The 19850-nt window shown below is 36.4% G+C and overlaps 1 protein-coding gene across 32 annotated transcripts in view; it reads left to right on the plus strand.

Moving 5' to 3' along the window:
* The window catches only part of NRXN1 (neurexin 1), a 722710-nt gene that overhangs the window by 332580 nt on the left and 370280 nt on the right, over positions 1-19850 (plus strand). For all 32 annotated transcript variants that reach the window (XM_042789877.1, XM_042789881.1, XM_042789898.1 and 29 more), the window contains 3 exons: positions 4031-4153; positions 9205-9586; positions 10118-10308. In XM_042789877.1, coding sequence (XP_042645811.1) covers positions 4031-4153; positions 9205-9586; positions 10118-10308 — 696 coding nt within the window. The remainder of the gene's footprint in view (positions 1-4030; positions 4154-9204; positions 9587-10117; positions 10309-19850) is intronic.

Raw genomic sequence — 19850 nt, forward strand, 5'->3', positions numbered from 1 at the left:
CAAAAAGTAAGTATGCATGTTACCGTCAATTAACAGGACCATTTGAATTCAGTACGTTTGCAGGACTTGAATTAGGCTGAACAGGTTCCTCACAAGATAGTGAAGAGAATAGGAATCTCCAGAGAACACTCTAGAATATTCAGCACATTGAAAATGAGATTTTTCTTTTGGAAGCTCAAACTTCTTTTCGTTTAATTTTAAAAAGGACCAAAGGCAGTTAAGTTCTAGCTGAGGTGGTGAAAACAAAGTAAGCTCAACTTTGGGTGCCTAAGTAAAGCTATAACTTACAATGTTTGCAGCTTTACATTTTTATGTCCTAGTTCATAATTAATTGCATCATCAAGATTTGTACCTCTATCGGCTGGCTACACAGTCTATATTTTCCTATGTAAAAATATGCTTGTACAAGCAATTATCTGCTTTTAAATGGATGTGGAGATTTTACTAGCATGATGGACTATGAGCAAATTGTGGGAGCCATAAAAGTGCCTATACTTTTTTTATTTGGCACTATCCATTTACTCTAGGGATGCATAAAACGTAGTAGATATTTAAGCCTTTAAAACAGGAAAAAAAGCTGAACATTGATAATAAATTTCATACTTAGGCAAGAGGGAGATACTTAGTGGATTTTTGCAGGTTACAACTTGTCTCTGAAAGGAAAGGTTTATGATTAAGTTATTAGTATCTGAGAGAATCAGTAGCTCAGAAAGTGAGTGTTGGGTACATGAAGCAAATTAACTGTCCTGTCTATGAAGAGACAAATGAGTTCCATGAGAAGGACAGCATGGCAAATAGGAGTGGAGGGACATAAAGTTGGAAGAGCAGTATCAGTCCAGAAAAAACAGAAAATCTTTTTTTTTTTTTTTTTTAATCAGGGCTCTTGCTTTTCTTCATGTGGGTAATATTTAATGTTTTTAAAGAAAAGAAGGTAAAAAAGAAGCCCAGCCCCTACCTCCCCGACACCCCAAAAGTGGAAATATGCCAATTCTTATTTAAGTACAACAGCAATTTCTGCTGGTGTGATTTAAATTAAGTGGAATCAGATCTGTGTAAACTCAGAACAGGTTGAGGAACCAATGTTTTAGTAGTTTTAGATTTATAGTTGTTTCACTATAAATTAGAGTACTATAAACCAGGACAGAAGAAGAGTCTGAACTGTTATGATTGCAATAATAGGATGTTTAAATTAATTTCAGATCAATATATCTGAAAGTCAGTGAGGAAAGTACTAATATAAACTATGTTTGAGGTTGGCCAATGCCATTTAAAAAGATACATTAAGTATTGTACTGCAGTCCTTGTACTGTTGTGTGGTATCGAGAGATTCCTACATGTTTTTTTTTCTCCTAAATACACTGCTCATAAGCACATTTACTACTTTTATATGCAAAAGCATGTTCTTGGCCAGAAAGAAGCCCAACCACTACATCCTCTACAGGAATGGTGGGCATCTGTCCTTCCTCATCTACCTCTCCAGCTGCCATAGAAAAGTGTGCTGCTTTGCAGAGATGCAACACGACGTGACAGGTACATGCATAATACCTGGACACTGTGTCTTGCTAGTTTGTAGTTCCTTGTACTCCCTATGACAAAGTAAAATCCCCTCTTCTTTGTTAGAGGTCAGCTTCAGGAAAGAAAAATCTCTTTTCCATGCAAAGTAGCTAGTTTCTTCAAGGCTAGGACTGCTTTTAAGGCATTGCTCCCACAGTGTGTTATACACAGGTTCATCCTTTTCATAGCCCTTTCACTATAGTTCCCCTTAATACACTTTTGGACTGCCTGCACTGTGAACAAAGGCAGTTTACAGGGAGTTCTGGCCTGATTTTTTTACTTGAAGTACTCTTGCAAAGAAAATAAACTGATGCATTGGAAAACATACATTTAATTTTACAACATGAAGAGTTTACAAGCCCCTAACCATTAAAGATAATAGATGTATAGACATGAGCAGCCAAGTTGGATTTGATATTTATATACATTGTGGCACCTTTACATGAATGGGATACTGCAGAGGGTTGTTAATGCGAGAGCAAATTAAAATTGCATATACTTTTAGGTCTTTTAGAGGTCTGTTGTGAGACAAGGGAGAACTACTTAAAAAATTAAAAGACTCAGGCTAACAAATGAAGAAGGCTAATGTTTAAAATGATGTGATGTATTTCTAGGCAGGCCTCTTGACTCTCACTAAGATTTTTACTCAAGTCATTTAATCATTTTATGTAAATCTATCCCTTGTCTCCCAAATCTAGTTAGAAATTGCTTCCATTGATGCACCCAAGAAAACACGGAATAATAGAAATCACTTAAAGAGCATTATTCACTACCTCTGTATCACCACATCCAAAGAGAACATTATTCACTTAAGCTTTATGCAAAACTGGTGTTTCTCTTGTCAGAGAAAGGAAACATGTAAAGAACAGAACAATTCAGGCAGTTGACACCAGTGACTACATATATATTTCTTTCTGCTGGGTTTGCACACCTTTCCTAGACTAGTGCTAATACAGTGGCATAGAGAAAGCAACATGATGTTATTAGAATCCCACTGCTTTTGTTGTAGCTAGTATTATTATTCCTGGAGATTAATTGACATGCTCAAAATAGGAAAGATTGCATATAAAAACAGGCCAATAAACCATCAGCAATTAAAAAATGCTAGAAAATGGAAAAAGTCTGAGATGAAAACTATCCAATATGCTGAAGAGATACACTAAGCTATTAGTGTCTTTTTCCCTCTGTGCACTCCTGTAGTCAGAGAGGCTTTGATTTTAGAGAGTGCCATATAGTGCCCATTTATTAATAGACCTCATCCATCACAGTTAGCCTGCAATGTGTGGAAGAGAATCCAAAAAGAAATGTGGGAAAGTTTCAAGCCAGTGGTATATCCCTTTTAAAAGACTGACACATGGGATGTAGTCACATGGAAGGACATAGTGGAGGTACTGGTCTGACTGTATAAGCCTCATGTTTTTGTGTCAAATGTTTATTATACGTCTCTGTCAGTTATCAGCAGCCTTTATTCTGGCATAGGAACTGAAAAACAGGCCAGGAAAGTCTCTGTTTTGCAAGAATGTAATTCGTTAATTGCAGACTAGCTTTACCTTTTGAACAGTCACCACATAGGTCCAAAAACTCAGGTTTGAGCACAGAAGTTTTGGTTGATTGGTTCATCTCATATCAATGATAGTTCATAGTCAGTATTTTTCTCTTTCTTTCTTTCCTTTCTTGGTCAACAGTGCAAGGGGCAGTTTCCATAATAATTTTCTTCCAAGAAATGTTTTCCTATGTATTAAAGAGATACTGTTTCCTGGATTTGTGAATACTTCAGTTATTGCAAGTACATTGTGTCATGCATAGAATTATATTTACTTCAAAAGTGTTTGTAGTGCTGCTTATAAAAGATTACAAAAAAAAAAAAAAAAAAAAAAAAGCTTTCCATTATATGAAAAAGGAAAATATGGTTTGAGGGCCTACTAACATCGGAAGGTACTGGATCTGAATATTAACAAGTCACCTGGATGATAAGGTAATAGATGATCTTATGAGAAGTCCTAATAAACATAGACTGAGAAGCTGACATAGATTAAGAAAAAATATAACACACATCCACACACATTTACCACTTGTACCTTTCCCCCAAACTATTTTTAATGAAGGAACAAAAATCCAGTCTTGTAAACACATGCTGAAGTTCTGGCTGCAGCAATCCCATTTCTCAAAGGTTTGTATATGACTGGAAAGTGCATAACTAAATCGATGTTGACTGTGCCTATTTATGACAACCTGGTTCATTAAATGTGCATATACAAAACATTTATGTAGTTAAACATACTGTAGAAGTATTTCAACATAGTAGCTCTATATTTTGAGGTTTGCTTATACTTCATAATTTTCATGCTTAATGTGACTTTTGGTGAGTTTTAACATTTGCCCAGCCAGTCTCTCTGTCTCTCTCTCTCTTTCTCTGTGAGGTTCACATGTAAACTGATTTAAAGATTGCATAATGACTGTTTGGCATATTCTACAGGCAAAGGTCCAGAAACACTTTTTGCTGGCTATAACCTCAATGATAATGAGTGGCACACAGTGCGTGTGGTTCGACGAGGAAAAAGTTTAAAGTTAATGGTGGATGACCAGCAGGCCATGACAGGTAGTGTGTCATTGTGACTCTGTGTTACTGGGGGGAAACACAAAACAAAAAACGACAGAAGTAAAATGCCTTTATCTGAAAGCAACAGATGCTTTTTTCTTTTCTTGAGTAAGATCCAAAATCCATGCTATGCTTCTTGAAATACTGGTACTACAAGTGAGTTATTGCGTTTGATATTAATGTTACTCTAACATTATTATTGGAATTAACCTTCATGCTGACTTAATATTTTTATACAGTAATTGGAGAAAAGTCATTTGATACATCACTAATGAGAAGGCAAGTAAAATGCTTTTGGCAATACACTAAATTTGCTAAAGTTAAACTCTAAGCCATTGCTGTAAGAAAGAATTTCATAAATGTTGAAGGACAGTCTGTTGTGTTTTAAATCTTGTGTCAGCTGTCCTCAATTAAATGTTAAACAAAAGGTTTTTCTCAAATACTAAACTAGCAGTTGCGATGGGAGAGAAAACATGACATCAGTGTTGGCAGATGTTAGAAATATATTTCTATGTATATATTATCAGAAATTATAATAGAGAATATACTTTAGTTTTGTTCTGTTAAAGATAAGGTTTATGTATATGTTGTTAATAGCAACAGACCTGGCTTCTGGCCCTGATTACTTGCACAATACAATGTGACTAAATTTGTGTTAGCTATTTAGTATTTTCCTTTGTTTTCATTTAGTATTAACTAGCTTTTATCATTAGTTCTAAGCTTTGTTAAAATTGTAACAATGTTAATGGGTTTTTAAAAGGAAAGCACATTCTTTAGTAGTCCCTTTTCACCTCAGCAGAACACTGTACCACTGGTAGAAAGATATTTGCTATGAATTCATATAGTTGCAAGAACATATTTTCTAGAATTAGATATCACCAATAGAACTTCCAGAGGTGAAGCAAAAATTTAGTCTGTAATGATGCTTTTGTTCATTCTGCCAAGAAAACAGATGGTCTAAGCCAGTTATTTTCTTTGTGAAGACAAATATATAGTATTGGAAGAACTATACTGAAAGATATCATCATCCTGCTGTTTCAACTGCAACTTAAATAATAAAGCTACTTTGGGGACATTTTCTAGTTAGAGGAAGCTATTTAGATCTGAATAAAATATAGCATCTAGAACCACATGCACATTTCCTGGGCTCCTCATAGTATATTTCTTATTTACAAATACTACAGGTTACAATACCACCAATAAATACTCTTTTCATCTTTGGGTTCAGTCCCAGCTGCTCAGCACAGTTTCAGAAATGTTCAAAATATATATGAAGGATTAAGATGAAAACAGGAGGCTTCCATCATATTTAGTCTAGACAGATGAAGTAATAGGTAAAGAATGCAGGAGTGTAAGTTCTTGTGATCACTCTCCATCACAGATAAATGTAGTTACGATCAAGTGTCATGGTCTTGGGAAATAGCTGAGACACTGGAACAGGCTTCCTAGAGAGGTGGTCAATGCTCCAAGCCTCCAAGTGTTTAAGATGCATTTGGACAATGCCCTTAATAATGTGCTTTAACTTTTTGCTCAGCTGTGAAGTGGTCAGGCAGCTGGACTAGGTCATCGTTGTAGGTCCTTTCCAACTGAACTCTTCTATTCTATGTTAAAGCCAGTGAGTCTTTTCAGTTGTTTTCTGATCAAGCAAGAGCGTTGACTGTGGGCCCAACTTTCTGGAGCAAGACTTACATTCTTTCCACATGCCAGTACCTGTATCAGAAGCTGGCCAGTTGACTCAAAGTCCCTCTAGGTTCTTCAAGCTGGAAGTTGCCTACATTTGAATAATACACAGACGTTTAATGTTATTCATCCAATGGGAGGAAGTCATCCCAGTATTTTGTAGGGAAAAAGTCTTCCTAAACTCCCTGCAGGAAGCTGTGTGGCCAGTCTGTGGCCTCCACCACCAGTGAGGAGGGAACTGACAAAAAAGAAGGAGCTAGAGGGAACTTGAAAGTCTGATAACATGGGAAATCTGCAGTTAGACATAGGAATATTACATTTTCTACATGGAAATTCTTTACTGCCATGTAGCACTGTGACTTTTTTTCTCTTTTTTGTTGCAACACATTGTGTTGCCGAAGACTTCATGAGCCTAAGTTTCAAATGTTCGCAGTGCAATTTAATGTGTAGTACCTTTGAATTTCCTAAAGGGGTAGTGGAAGAATTGCCATATCAGATTGGAGTGCTCTCGTCTAAACTGCTTAAAACATTTTATTGAGACGTCCCAACAATCAGAAATATGGTTAAAATATAACCCCGTAGTTATTAATGTGAAAGATTATAATAAACTTATAGGGAGCACGTGGAAAACCAGACTTCTACCTAAAAATCCCATTTTTCCCTCACCACACACTGTTTTGCTTTTTTGATTGTATTTTCTGTGACATATATGAAAAAAAAACCTGTCAGATCCAGGAAGCTTAAGCTGGGAAGGAATCCATTATATAATTCAACTTGACTTTCCATTTTTTACAGGTTATAAAATATCACCTATTCATCCATGGATAGAGCTTAGTTATCTTTGACAAATGCATAATTTGTGCATGGATAAATAATATCTTGCAGAATGAGAACTGGCTTTCATTGGAAGTTATAGAGGTAGTTTTGAAAATGTTACTAATAGAAGAGGTTAAATACTTGCAGCCCTGATGCACTTTGTTTTCTGGAAATGTACAGAAAATAAAAGTGGACCAAAGGAGGTCACTACAGTTGGATAATGGAAAGGATACCTAGCTTATGGTTATGAACACAAGTTCACTTGGCCTTTTATATGATGTCTTATAGCACTGCAACGAGCAATGCATTTTGTGCACCAACCTGACAAGTTAAACAAACAAACCAGAAAAACAACAAACCAAACCAATAAACAAAAACAACCCCCCCAACCTTGTAAGAGCAAACTGCAGTCTCTTTTTCTTCATTGCTGTAGTTGCAAATACTGTGGAGCATTATGTGAAGTCTCAAGTCCTGTTAGCATGTTTGTATAACTGAAATGTTAGAGGGAGATTTGGGATATGAGCCCAGATTCTGGAGCTATTTTATTACTATGCTTAAGAAAGAAATACATTTAAGGTAGTGAATACAGTGAGATTGCTGTACTACAGGCCAAAGCTTAGTGGATTTTTTCCATGACATTTATACAATGCCATCTGAAGTGATGTAAGATTGGAATATGTAATGTTCCTCTCTAAAACATGATCTTCAGCTCTCTGGCTATGATCCAACATATAGCTCTTGGCCTTGCAAAAAGTTACAAATTTGGCGTTTTTCAAGACATTTCCCTGACTCATTACTGCAAGGAAGAACCCACCGTTGCTTAATACAGCAGGGGAAGTAGTATCTTCAGAACTGATGTTTAGAAACAAGAACATCAGGAAGACTGTCCTTGGGGATTAAGGTGCCTCTTGCAGTACTTAGCCTTATGACTGCAGATCCCAGATGATGATGGTGTTCAATGACATCAGTAAAGTAATTTCTTACGTAGAATGCATCCTGAAGCTAAGCAAGATCCTTGTAAATATTTATCATAAATTATTAGAGCAATTTGTGTGCGTGTGTGGTCTGAAAAGTGTTAAAGCTTGCAGACCTATTTTCACTGTGACTTCACTGATGCTTGTATTTGTATCTCAGTGCTGTGACTTAACCTGTTTGTGAATCCATCTCCCTGGGCAAAGCCCTTTTCCCTGTTCACACATGTGTACACAGACACTTTCTTATAAAACTTATAAAGGTACAGCTGTTTAAGCCTGCCTCAGGGCTTTCTGTACCACTGCTAAACATGTCCCGCCTGGGTCAGAGCTCACACTCTCCTCTTGGAATAGTATGTTCAGGGAAGGACAGAGGGAACTTGACCTGTCAACAGCTTTATACTGCAACTGTGGGAACTCATATTACAGAACAGTTTTATGCCAGTATTTATTTTGGCTTGGCTAGGTCTGTTGTTCACCTTCTTTGTACTCCATGAGAGACATGAAACGGCTAAGGAACTGGGAAATCTAGGCCACAGTTTGCAAAAGGTGCATAAAATTGATTACTAATAAAAAGCTGTTTTGTCATCATACCCACACAATGTGACCATGAATCAGCCTTGTGGTAGTACTGCCCTATTTCTTTAAAATAATCATGGTAAAAAAAAATTTAAGCTCCATTAGAAAAGGAAACTCTTCAGTGGACAAAATTTTGATGTGCTGGGTAAGGTATGTAATAATTATCTTAAAAACTTATCTCACCTATACACAGTGTACCCTGGCAGTGTTGATCTTTTCTTTAAGATTACCCATACAGTCATCACATTTCAGACTTTGTGCTGTGCAGGAGTCTTTGCATGACAAAGAAAGACTCAAAGGTAGCTGTGAGGCTTGGTTTTGGCCACCTTTCTGATGTAAGCAATTCCCTTGCTATTTTCAGGATTACAAGATACTAGCATACACCCTTTCTGCTTCATCCATCTCTTAGGCTCTTCCCACTTCTCCCACAGTTTATCCCCAAGGTACAAAGCTAGTTGCTTTCAAAGAAGGCTCTGTCCACCCTTGCAGCACAGGGTTTTGCAACAAGGCCAGCATTAATGTACCTAAAACAGCTTAAACAGGAATCCTGCCTTCCTCTTTCCAAATCATGCACTTTTAAGCAAAACACATGGAATAATATCCCCCAAACTGTTATGTTCCTCTTCCATGAAACTCTAATATAGTTTTAGCTCTGAGATTTGCCTTTGTGATCTTCATGTTGTGTTAATTAATTGCACTTGCTTATAGTAAAAACCTGTGTCTGATTAAGTGTAACCAAAGCAAGGTATTTCGATATACTGTGGTATTGTGTTTCACTTTAGAAATGTTGCTTGTTGGCCTTATCCAAACATACTGAACTCAGTGGAAAGGCTCCCACGGGTTTACCAAGAGTTTAGGTCAATTTAGAAAAATCCTCTTTGGAGCCAAGAATTGGCCTTGCACATTCTGAAAAGTACTAAATTTATGCAGATACTTAATTACATGATGTGCTTTTTGACCTCCCATTTCAGATACTAACGTGTGTTTTCTTATTACTATTTAAAGGTCAAATGGCTGGTGACCACACACGACTGGAATTCCACAACATAGAAACAGGAATAATAACAGAACGGCGCTACCTGTCTTCTGTGCCTTCTAATTTCATTGGGCATCTACAGAGTCTTACATTTAATGGCATGGCATACATTGACTTATGTAAAAATGGAGACATCGATTATTGTGAGCTAAATGCAAGATTTGGGTTCAGGAACATCATAGCAGACCCTGTAACCTTTAAAACAAAAGCAAGTTATGTTGCATTGGCCACGCTACAAGCATATACATCTATGCACCTTTTTTTCCAGTTCAAAACAACTTCTCTGGATGGATTGATACTTTATAACAGTGGCGATGGAAATGATTTCATTGTGGTTGAATTAGTAAAAGGGTATGTATGGATTAGCATAATGACAGAAACAGTCTATTCCAAATGTATATACAGGAGAAATACAAGGGAAAGTTTAGGATACAAATTTTTATCTGAATGGACTTATATGATTGATGGATGTTTCTTCATGTTAAACTTCTTATGCTTTATTGTGACTCTTTCTTTCAGGTGAAGCTAGATGCCTGAAAAATATGAAAATAAATAATAGGTATAACTTCTATAGTGCTTACCACAAAGAAGTACTAGTTTGTACTTCTTGTTCTTCTCTCTCTATGTATGTATGCATGTGTGTGTTGGTACATGGAATGCGCATTGCTTTCCAGAAACTTGGGACTGCGTCTCAGCTCGTCTAAATGAATGGTGATTCCTCTGAATTAAGGTTGCTTCCCCATCTGGGCTTCATTGTTGCCTTCTGGTTTTACCAGCAGTACTGAGGAGGACAAGGAAATAGGAAATATTAGACATATTAATTAGTGCCCCCTTGCTATGTAAAGAAAAAGGAAACTTTTCCAATTTTTTCTCTTTTCCCAGGTATTTACACTATGTGTTTGACTTGGGAAATGGTGCAAATCTCATCAAAGGAAGTTCCAATAAACCTCTGAATGACAACCAGTGGCATAATGTGATGATATCAAGGGATACCAACAATCTCCACACTGTAAAGATTGACAATAAAATCACAACACAGAGCACAGCAGGAGCCAGAAATTTAGATCTCAAAAGTAAGTATAGTAATTCCTGTATAACCTACAGTGAGAGTCATTACAGAATGATAACCCGAATAAACCATGTATGTAAAGTACAGTGTAATTTTTTAATCCCATATGAAGTGTTTTATTTTATAATAATATGATCACAAAAGATGACATCTTCTTTATGTTAGGTTGACAATGCCAGTTTAGTAGTAGTTCTGCACATTTAGGTACAACTTTAAATGTGTGAAAATGCCACAGGAAAAAAAGTAGGAAGTGGTAAGAACACAGGGTGGCCCATATATACCAAAAGATAATTGGGGAACTAAAGGAGCTCTAAAATGTCAATGAAAAAAGCTTGATTTTTACATGAACATAAGTTATATAATTGGCATGCAGAAACCACAGCCCAAACTTTACAGTATGACTACAAAGGCTTTGTAGAACTGCTGCTCTTATATGTTAGAGATTTGGGGAACACTTTGGCCTGTTCCCCACTGTTCAGTATTCCACATAAACCCTACCTTTTGTTGGGAAAATAAATGTAATGCAATATTTTGATATCGTGAAATATCTTGAAGGCAAAGCGATCTTTTGCGGCAGTCCTCCAGTGAATCAGTTATAAATGGAAGTAGCCCGATATATTGAATGATAAACATATTCACCTAAATATGTAATGTGTTATAATTTCAATTGCAGGGTAGGATAAACTTTGTTTTATAGGTCTAAACTGACATTTTATAGGTCCAGCTAGATTCATAAGATCCATTTTTATAAACCAAACTGACATATATGAACACTGTAAAATAAGTAATAGTAATCAGTTGTAAGGATGGGCTTCTGAAAAGCTAACTTGCATCAGAGGAAAATATCTCTTTGAAATATGTATTAGTATACTTTTTAAATACCTCCTACCTAAGCAGACATAAGAAATATGTTTTGGTCATGTGAGAAAGTGTCGTGTATTTTAACATTCTTTACAAAAATTCTTGTTAGGAAAAACAAAATTTTGTAGTAGTCAAAGAAAACTTAGTATTTTAAAAGCACGAATGTTCAAAGTAGATATTAATATTCCATCAAGAGCTTATTTCTTGCTGGATTTTCTTTTAACTACCTCTGAGTCACAGATAATGAGGTGACCTTAGTAATTAGTCTGGATTTTGTGATATTTTACATGTTTGCTTCACTTGAAAGTGCTATTAAGATTGTAAGAAAGACTGTGAAAACTGTATCTTGATACGTCATGACTTTCAATGAGATATTCTTTATTAGAAATGCTTGGTTTATAAATTAAAGCTTTTTGGATGTGGCTCTTTGTTCTCAAAATTGTGTTTGAAATTTGTTCCATGTTATTTCTTATTTTTGCATTCTTGTAAATATGGTCAATGTTAATTGAGACAATGTAGTATTTCAGCGTTATTTCTGACGTTGTAGAGAAAGCATCCACCTTGTTCTTTCACATTTTTTGCAATAATAAGTACTATTTATGCATATGTGTATGTATGTATATGTACTTAATCAGTATATTAGATATGAGTAGGAAAACTAATCCTGCTAAGAACTGATAACTAAGTGAACAGTCATTTTATTCTACATCTTTTTCAAACTTAATGTGGTGTTTTGTTATTATGTTGCTTTATTTAAGAAAAATGTTTGAACAGTGTACTTAATGAAGGCACTAGAGGGCACTGTTATTTCACTAAATGCACTGCTTAGTGCATTCACTGAGAAAGCTCATCAGCGAGGATAACCTATAAAATCCAACATTCCTTTGTTTTCTTCACTTTGAAAATTCTACTTTTGCTTTACCCTTTTGAAGTAAAACTGTATCCATAGCTGGTGCATTTTCTAACCTTGAATTCCATTTGAAAAAAACTGAAAAGCATCAAAAAATATACTGAGACTTGAAGCAAGGAAGGTGAATTATATTAGATACTGATTTTCTGTAATTCACCACCCAGGAAATGCGGCTAGTAAAATAACAAGAGTGACATATTCAGTACAGTAATATATTGTAAGCATCTTTCTCAAACTGGTCTAGTGCACACAGGTCCTCAACCTCTGCCTTCTCATAGTAGTCTGTTTCATTTTATTTTTTTACTGTGTTCTATTTTATTTTGCTCAGTCAGCTTCCCTTAAACATGGCACAGCACCTGTCATGAGAATTTTTGTTGGATTTTTGGTGGAGTTCAAGCTGATACATTTTAGCCAGCAGGCTAAAAATGAGAAAAAATTGCCTTTCATTATTGTTTTTTCTTCCTTTGTATTCGGTTGAAATGCTTTCCTGTAGCTTGTTCTTTTCTATTTTATGTCAGTGTTTCTTATGATAACACATCTCTGTTATACTAAAACACTCTATACACTTTACTGATACAAGCAGCTATGGTTAATTCATTGCCCTATAATATTTCAGCCCTAGCAACAAAGTGAATTCAAAATTATACTTCCTGCTAGTGATATCAATAATTCTGTTTAACCAGAGTTGGCATTAGGAGAAATATAAATGTGTACAGATAATATGGACTCCTCAGCCTTTCTGAGTAATTGTAGAGTTACCAGATTTCAGATGATGAAATCCAAGCTAATCCTGGAAAGATAAATCACATATATGCAGTTTTTTGCAAATACAGTGAATTTGGTGCGAAGATATGACACAGATTGTGTTGTAGAGCCTGCACAGCATGCCAGTTGTCTAGGAAAGCAGACAGTTTCATGATAGTTGGGAGAGAATTTCCACTCTACATTTCCTTTTAGGTGTAGGATTTGGCTATATAACATAGAAAGTTCATTATTACAGACATAGGTTCCCTGCATAACCTCTGGTACAACTTCAGTGGATTGGAGTGGGTACCTGTGGAAACACTTATATTAAATTCTCCAGCCTAATTATTGCTGTAATTAGATGAGTAAATTAGAAACTAGAGACAAACCGATGATTGAAAACAGTTCCGTGTTTGGATTCCAAGAACTGTTATTTTTGCTAGCAAAGAAAATTAACAAAGTGTACCTGGGTGCAGATCTAGCAGATAACCTGTGAAGAAAAATGAGACTTGACAGCAAAGGCAATGCAGCTCAAGCCTGCCAACATTCACTTACACAGCAAATTTCCTTTTATGTATTTCATAAGCGCAGATTCCTTGTCCTGCTTTCAGTATAGCTCAGATGGTTAGCATGGCTACAATTCAGGGCCTTCACAGACTGAAATATTTGGGTGGGGGTGTGTTCTTGCTTGCTGTACTCATTGCTGTGCTCTTACGGTCTGAGTGGTCTGAGTAGCCTCAAAGGGACATAAAAATGCAAGTGAAAGTAGAATTTGACTTGTGCTCTTGTTCTTCATTGTTGTTAAGGAAAAGAGGTCTCCTTTGTTCAGAATGTGGGTATTACAGCATCTGTAATGTCACTTCCCTCTCCACATTTTCTTCCTGTGGTGTGGGAAATGGTAGTTCCACCAGAAATTTCTTTTATAAATATTTGAATACACATGATCTGCTTTTGAGGAGGAGGAATATCCTCAAGCATAGCGTTGTCTCCGCTTACTTGCTAGGGTTTAATTTTCTTTTTGCTTCTCTCTTATACATATAGTCATTATTTTAATCCCCAAAGTTTTCATCCACTTTCTTTAAACAGGAAACATTAAAAAACCTACAAAACCCCATGCAGAACTCTATTGGAAGATCTGTCAGAAAATTAAAATATTTTAGCATTTTAATTGTTTATAAATTGAAATGAAAAGTTGAAATATCACACTCTTACAAAATGAAAAGCTAAGGAATGCTGCTGTTCTTTTAGATTTAACAATAAGTAGCTAAAAACTTTCCTTGGAATTGATCATTTCAGTACTTCAGTATCCCATCCTATTCCAAACTTTTTAGTTATGCTGTATCTCCCAGTGATCCCTATGCAGTAATCCTAATTTTGATATTGAGTTAACTATGTTTTCTTTTTAAAAGGAAAGCACCATCGCAAAAAAAACCCTACCCAACTCAACATTTATGGTGTAATTTTTACTGCCTGTGCATCACTTCATACATTTTTAGGACCTGCTTTTTTGAATTGGCATTCATACTTTCAACTTGTCTCACTGTTATCCTCTTCCATATGGCCTTCCCAAATGTCAATTTTAGAGTCCATTTGTCTTGGTTTGGGCTGAAATAGGGTTAATATTCCTTTTCAGGGACTAGATGAGTGCTGTGTTTTGGATTTAGCTTTGGGTTTGGTATGGGAAGAATGCCGATAGCACACTGGTGTTTTCAGCTGCTGCCGAGACTCCAAGGACTCTCCGACTCCCCATGTCCTGCCCGTGCGCAAGGGCACAGGGAGCAGGGAGGGAGCACAGACAGAGAACCTGACCCTAACTGGCCAGTGAAATATTCCATACCATGGAACGTCATGCTCACTGTATAGAGGAGGGGTGATTGGGAAGGAGCTCTCTCTCTCTCTCTCTCTCGCTTCCGGGATTGCGATTGTGGGATCTTGGTATCTCGGGGTCGCTGGCCGGGAACGGGCTGGGGATTGGTTAACTGCGGTGGTTGGTTGCTGATCAGGCCCAAACCACAACACCATTTTAAGTCATACGTTATTACTGTGATGTTATATCACTGCATCCTCAAAAAATGCTATTCAGTTTAGAGCATACATCAAAATCAATTTCCTTGGTTTTAAAAAACCTGTGTAGATATCTTGTTGTGTGTTTTACTTTTATTTCTGCAGCTCTTCGCTGGCCTCTGGCTTCCTCTATTCCTTTGTGAGATATGGCTGTTTTTGCTATATATATTTTCTTTCTCATTTGCCGTTTTCTCCAATAGTGTGAAAACAGCCTAGTCTGAAGCATCTGAAAGAAAAGTTACCACATTAATTTCTAGAATCACATCAGTGGTTTTACAAATGCACTAAAATATACTTCTTCCATGTACACAGACTCACTTGTCAATTAATTCATCCTTGTAAACTTTTAATGCAATTAACTAATTTATCAGTAGATCTACTAGCCTGGCATATGCATTGATGATTCGTAGTACTCACTTAATCTATTGATATTTCATTTCCCTGTCAAAGTAGGTTATTCATACTATGCAAAATTGAACTAAATTAGTCTTGATCATAAAGAAGATTTCCTGTTCCAGCAATGGAAATTGAAATAATTTCGATTTCATATAGTTGTCCCTGTTGTTTCATATTGAGCTCATTATTATTTTTGCTACATTACATCTTCTTCTCTATATTACAAGGTCTCTATAAATCACAGTAATCCTTCATATTTCTATTACTGTAAAACAAAGATTTAAGAAGCACAGAAAAGTATTATATATAAAAAAGCAATTTTGTATAAACGAATTAGTATTAATGCTTAAATTTTTCAAATAAACATGCATGAGCTAATCGTAATGACCTTGCCAGTGGGCTGTGAACTCTTCATGCAGAAATAATGTTGTGTTCCAAATTCAGAGTTCCAAATACTGTCAACAGTAAATAGATCTTCCTAATGTGACCTGTTGGAATAGACAATGGTAAATGCAGCTGTTGTCTTCCTGATAGTGTTGGGAAAGCAATCTTTGTACAGAGGGAAAAATAAGTGACTTAACTGAGAGCTACTCTTTGAGATTTTCTGTGTAGTAAAGGTATACGGGCAGATTAAAAATAGTGATTGTACAACCTGGTCTAATGCAAATTCCTTTATCCTCCTTTCCTTGCAACTTGGCGCATATTGCTTCTAAACATCTATTCTGACTACCAGGCTGAAAATAGTTTTGGCAATGCTAAGCCTTCAGAAATTGTATCCAAACTTCCAAAATTATGAGATGGGGAAAAAAATAAAAATCTATTCCAGTACTTCTGTGTTAAATAAAAATTAAAGAAAATACTCCAGTACTTGTGCTGACCTCTGTGAAGACAACAACCTTGCAGTAGTCTTTCAGATCAATCCATGGTGACAGGAAGTTTTTGCTTTCTGCTGCTTCTCCCCTGCTCTTTTCAGTCTCTTACATGCAAATGTTATAGATTTACCTACATTCCTACAGCTGTTTGGCATGCAAGTTATTACTGTTGCTGACTGTGGAATCTCTTTCAAGCTCTTCTGAAATACTGAGTAAAAGTTATGCTAAGGATAATACAGGAAACATATATGCTCTTAAAACTTACAAATAAAATCTGCATATTTAGTGTAAATACATCCCACTGAATCCTCAGCCAAGAAGCATGTCCTAATTTTTTTTTCAAAATGTGCTGCCGTGGGTATGAGCATGCCATCCTCATGGATCTTGTTATTCGGACTGAGCAGTCCTTTTCACAAAAGAGCTGCTTTGTGCAATATCCTTGGAGTCCAGAGGTGATTGTCTTGATCAAGAGGTTGGTAATATTATATAAAAGTTTCCCTCTGCAAACCTACATTCCAAATGAAAATGTTTAACCTCTCAGCTTTTTGATAGCTTTATGTGGAGAATCTTGCCCAAAGCATCAATTCTGTGGGATAGATTACCACGCACATTTATATGGCAATTAGATTTTATTATTTACCATTTAACATGCATCACCGTCTTTCCTCACAGTCCATTGGACAAGCAGACTGCTTTGGCTTTAAATCTGTTTAATCTTTTTCAATGCCAGTGCTTTCCATCTAGTCTTCAGGGGAGAAAAAAGCAAAGACTGGCTGGGAATCTGAGAATTGTTATTGTCAAGAAAAGGTTAAATGTTTTTCTGTAACTGTTTCTTGTTGAGAATACATGTCATTTGAGAATGGGATTGTTTGGAAAATAATGGATTTTAACCTGGAGAAATCTAGGGCTGTGTTCAGACTTGAGCACTTACCTTTTGAGTATCTACTTTTGTCTGTTGAAAACTTTAACTGCTGAGGACATTGTCATGTCGTTGCTGTTTCACCCTCACACTTTCTGTCACACAGCTTTACTTGCTTGTGAAACATAGGCATGTTTTCATAACCATTGAGTAATTCTGAACAGAGCCAAAAACTGTAATAGAAATGAAAACTGAGTACCAAGAGGTGAGTGCAGAAGTGGAGAGCACATCCAGCAGAGCTGAGGTGTAAAATGGTGAGCAGCAGAGCAATAGCATGAGAAGAAGTTTCTAGATGGGAGGATGTTTACACCAAGAGCAGAAAGTCTTCAATGCAGTTATGAGAGTAGCATGGTTAGGAGTAGTGTGATGGAATCAGGAGACTTGGAGAAAGGTGAAGCAACAAGTGTATCTCCAGTGTGGACTTCCCTACAGAAGTACCAATTCTACAAATTGGTGGCAAGAGAAATCTGTAAGGTGCTCCTCCTGGTGCACCCATAGACTGTTAATTCTCTCTAGTACCTCTTAATCCTCACTGCCTCTTTCTCTGTCAGTGTGGATTAGGGTTCAGTGATGGAATGAAATGTAAAAAGAACAATATTGGCCAAAGGAGGAAATACCTTCAAAGTTAAATTCTCTTGACAAATAATTACAACATGTCCTATATGCCAATAAGAATGACTAAGGAAAACCCACAGTGCCAGTATTTTGGTGCTGGTCATAACTTTTTTTTAATACTTTTAATGGAATATTCAGGGAAGATACTGTGAAAGCAGTGTAGAATTGGGCTGAAAAGATCAGTTCCTGTATTACTTCCCAAAAGAGCGACTTGCTAACACATAAATTCCTTTTTTTGCCTGTAATCATTCTGCCTTGCTTGATTATCAGTACAGGGAATGTGGAGACAGAAGGCACCACTTGTCACATCATACAACTGCCTCTTGCCCAAAGTGCCCCTTTGAAAGGACAGATAACTCAGCAGATCCTGGACAGGTAAACTAGCTGCCCTTTCCCTTTTTAGGTGAGAGTGAGTCTAAAAGTGATGGAATTCATCATTCCAACAGGAAAAATATTTGAAAAACCTACCTTTCTTAAAAAAAAAAAAAAAAAAAAATCATCACTTCAAAACCAAAAGACTTCAACCATAAATCAATACTTGAAGCTACACAGAATGGACTCTTTGAAGTGAATAAGTGGGCATAAAACACTAAGTTTACATGTTTGTGTCTTCCCTCAAGTGCCCTTGCAAGTGGTAGACAAAATTCAGTCATGGTTTGCTCTAGCACCAAACAGGCCTGTGAATGTGCAGCAAGTGCATATTCTCTACTGTAAAAGGAGATTTGAAAAGCCATATGTTGGAGCGTATGTGCTGCAGAAGCTGTGTGGTTACATCATTTAAGTCTTTGTCAACTGTCCTTCAGTTTATTGTTGGGTTATGATCACAGCAAGCTTCTTGGTTTATTCAAAAAAGAACAATTTTATTTCCTCAACACTTTTAAAGGATCAAATTTTTTTTTAAATGGAACAAAAAGTAAACATTTAGTCATTAATAATGAAAGTGGGAAGAGAATCTAGAATCACCACTCACTGCTATTCAGGCCCAATTCCTTATCTAAAGTGTGTGTTGAAGCCCCATATCTGAAAGAAAAATCACAACTCTACCTATTGCACAAAGTAAATGGTAGATAGGTGCTTTGGTATGCTGAAGAGGGGAGAAGGTCATCAAGGACAAGTAGGCTCCTATATTTCATTGAATGTCAGAGCTATCTAGATGCCTACCTGACATTTTCATTTGAGAAAATATCCTTTGATTCAAGATCAAGATGTTGTCTACTGTGTTTAAATTGGTGTATGTTCAGCTTGTGTGAAAGTAATTAGTTTTCACATTTCAGTTGACTTAAAAATACTATGAGATGGGATTATATGGATCTTATGTTAAGTTACACATGGTGCTTCATTGTGCAACTTTTAAAATACTACAAAGCGATTTCTATTGATCTTGTAACAGCAAATCATCTATTTTATGAAGGACTTGAAGAAAGTGAGCACTTTTTTCTTTTGAGATTAGACTTTCCCTGTAGTATTTTCAGTCTTTGCAGTCTTCATTCCTCTTTGCCTGCCTGAGGGAAGAAGCTGTTATATGCTTGATCATTTTGAAATAACATATTTGGAGAAAAGTGTGCCTGACACCTTGGCTTCGCCGCAGCCAGATGTTCCTTTGTATTTTCACATGTCATATAAAGGAATTGCGGAGATGCCTGTTGTGCTTTCAGAACCCACTATGTTATGCCAGGGCTATCCATCTCTTTCTTGGGGAGTAATACCATTCTAGTACACTGCAAAAGCATTCTTGTTCCTAGGCGTAGTAGTGATTTAGTACAGGGTGACATTAGAAGCAAGACAGAGAAACTTCTAAAATGAAAGAGAAATTAAGAGAATAGCTGAAAGTACAGTTGAAACCAGCAGCACAACAAGACATGAAGGGAGAAAATGTATGCTTTTGGAGGGAGTGACAGATTTGAAGATGCTTTGTGCAGCCATATAAAAACATTCAAGGGATAATGTTTCTAAGGGTTATGAAAAAGCCAAGCCACAATTCCTTCTACTGTTTTATTTCTTCCTTTCTTGTTTTGTTTTCATTCATACATGGAACCATGTTTGAATGAATGGTATTCATTTCTTGTCAAGACGGTGTTCAAGAAATGAACATCAGATATGTACAATGAAGCATACAGATTTTTGGAGAGTAAAGAAGCCTAACCGTACCCTGGTTAAACTACTTA

The sequence above is a fragment of the Tyto alba genome, unplaced genomic scaffold, assembly GCF_018691265.1.
Source record: "Tyto alba isolate M040663 unplaced genomic scaffold, T.alba_DEE_v4.0 Super-Scaffold_16, whole genome shotgun sequence".
Lineage (NCBI taxonomy): Eukaryota > Metazoa > Chordata > Aves > Strigiformes > Tytonidae > Tyto > Tyto alba.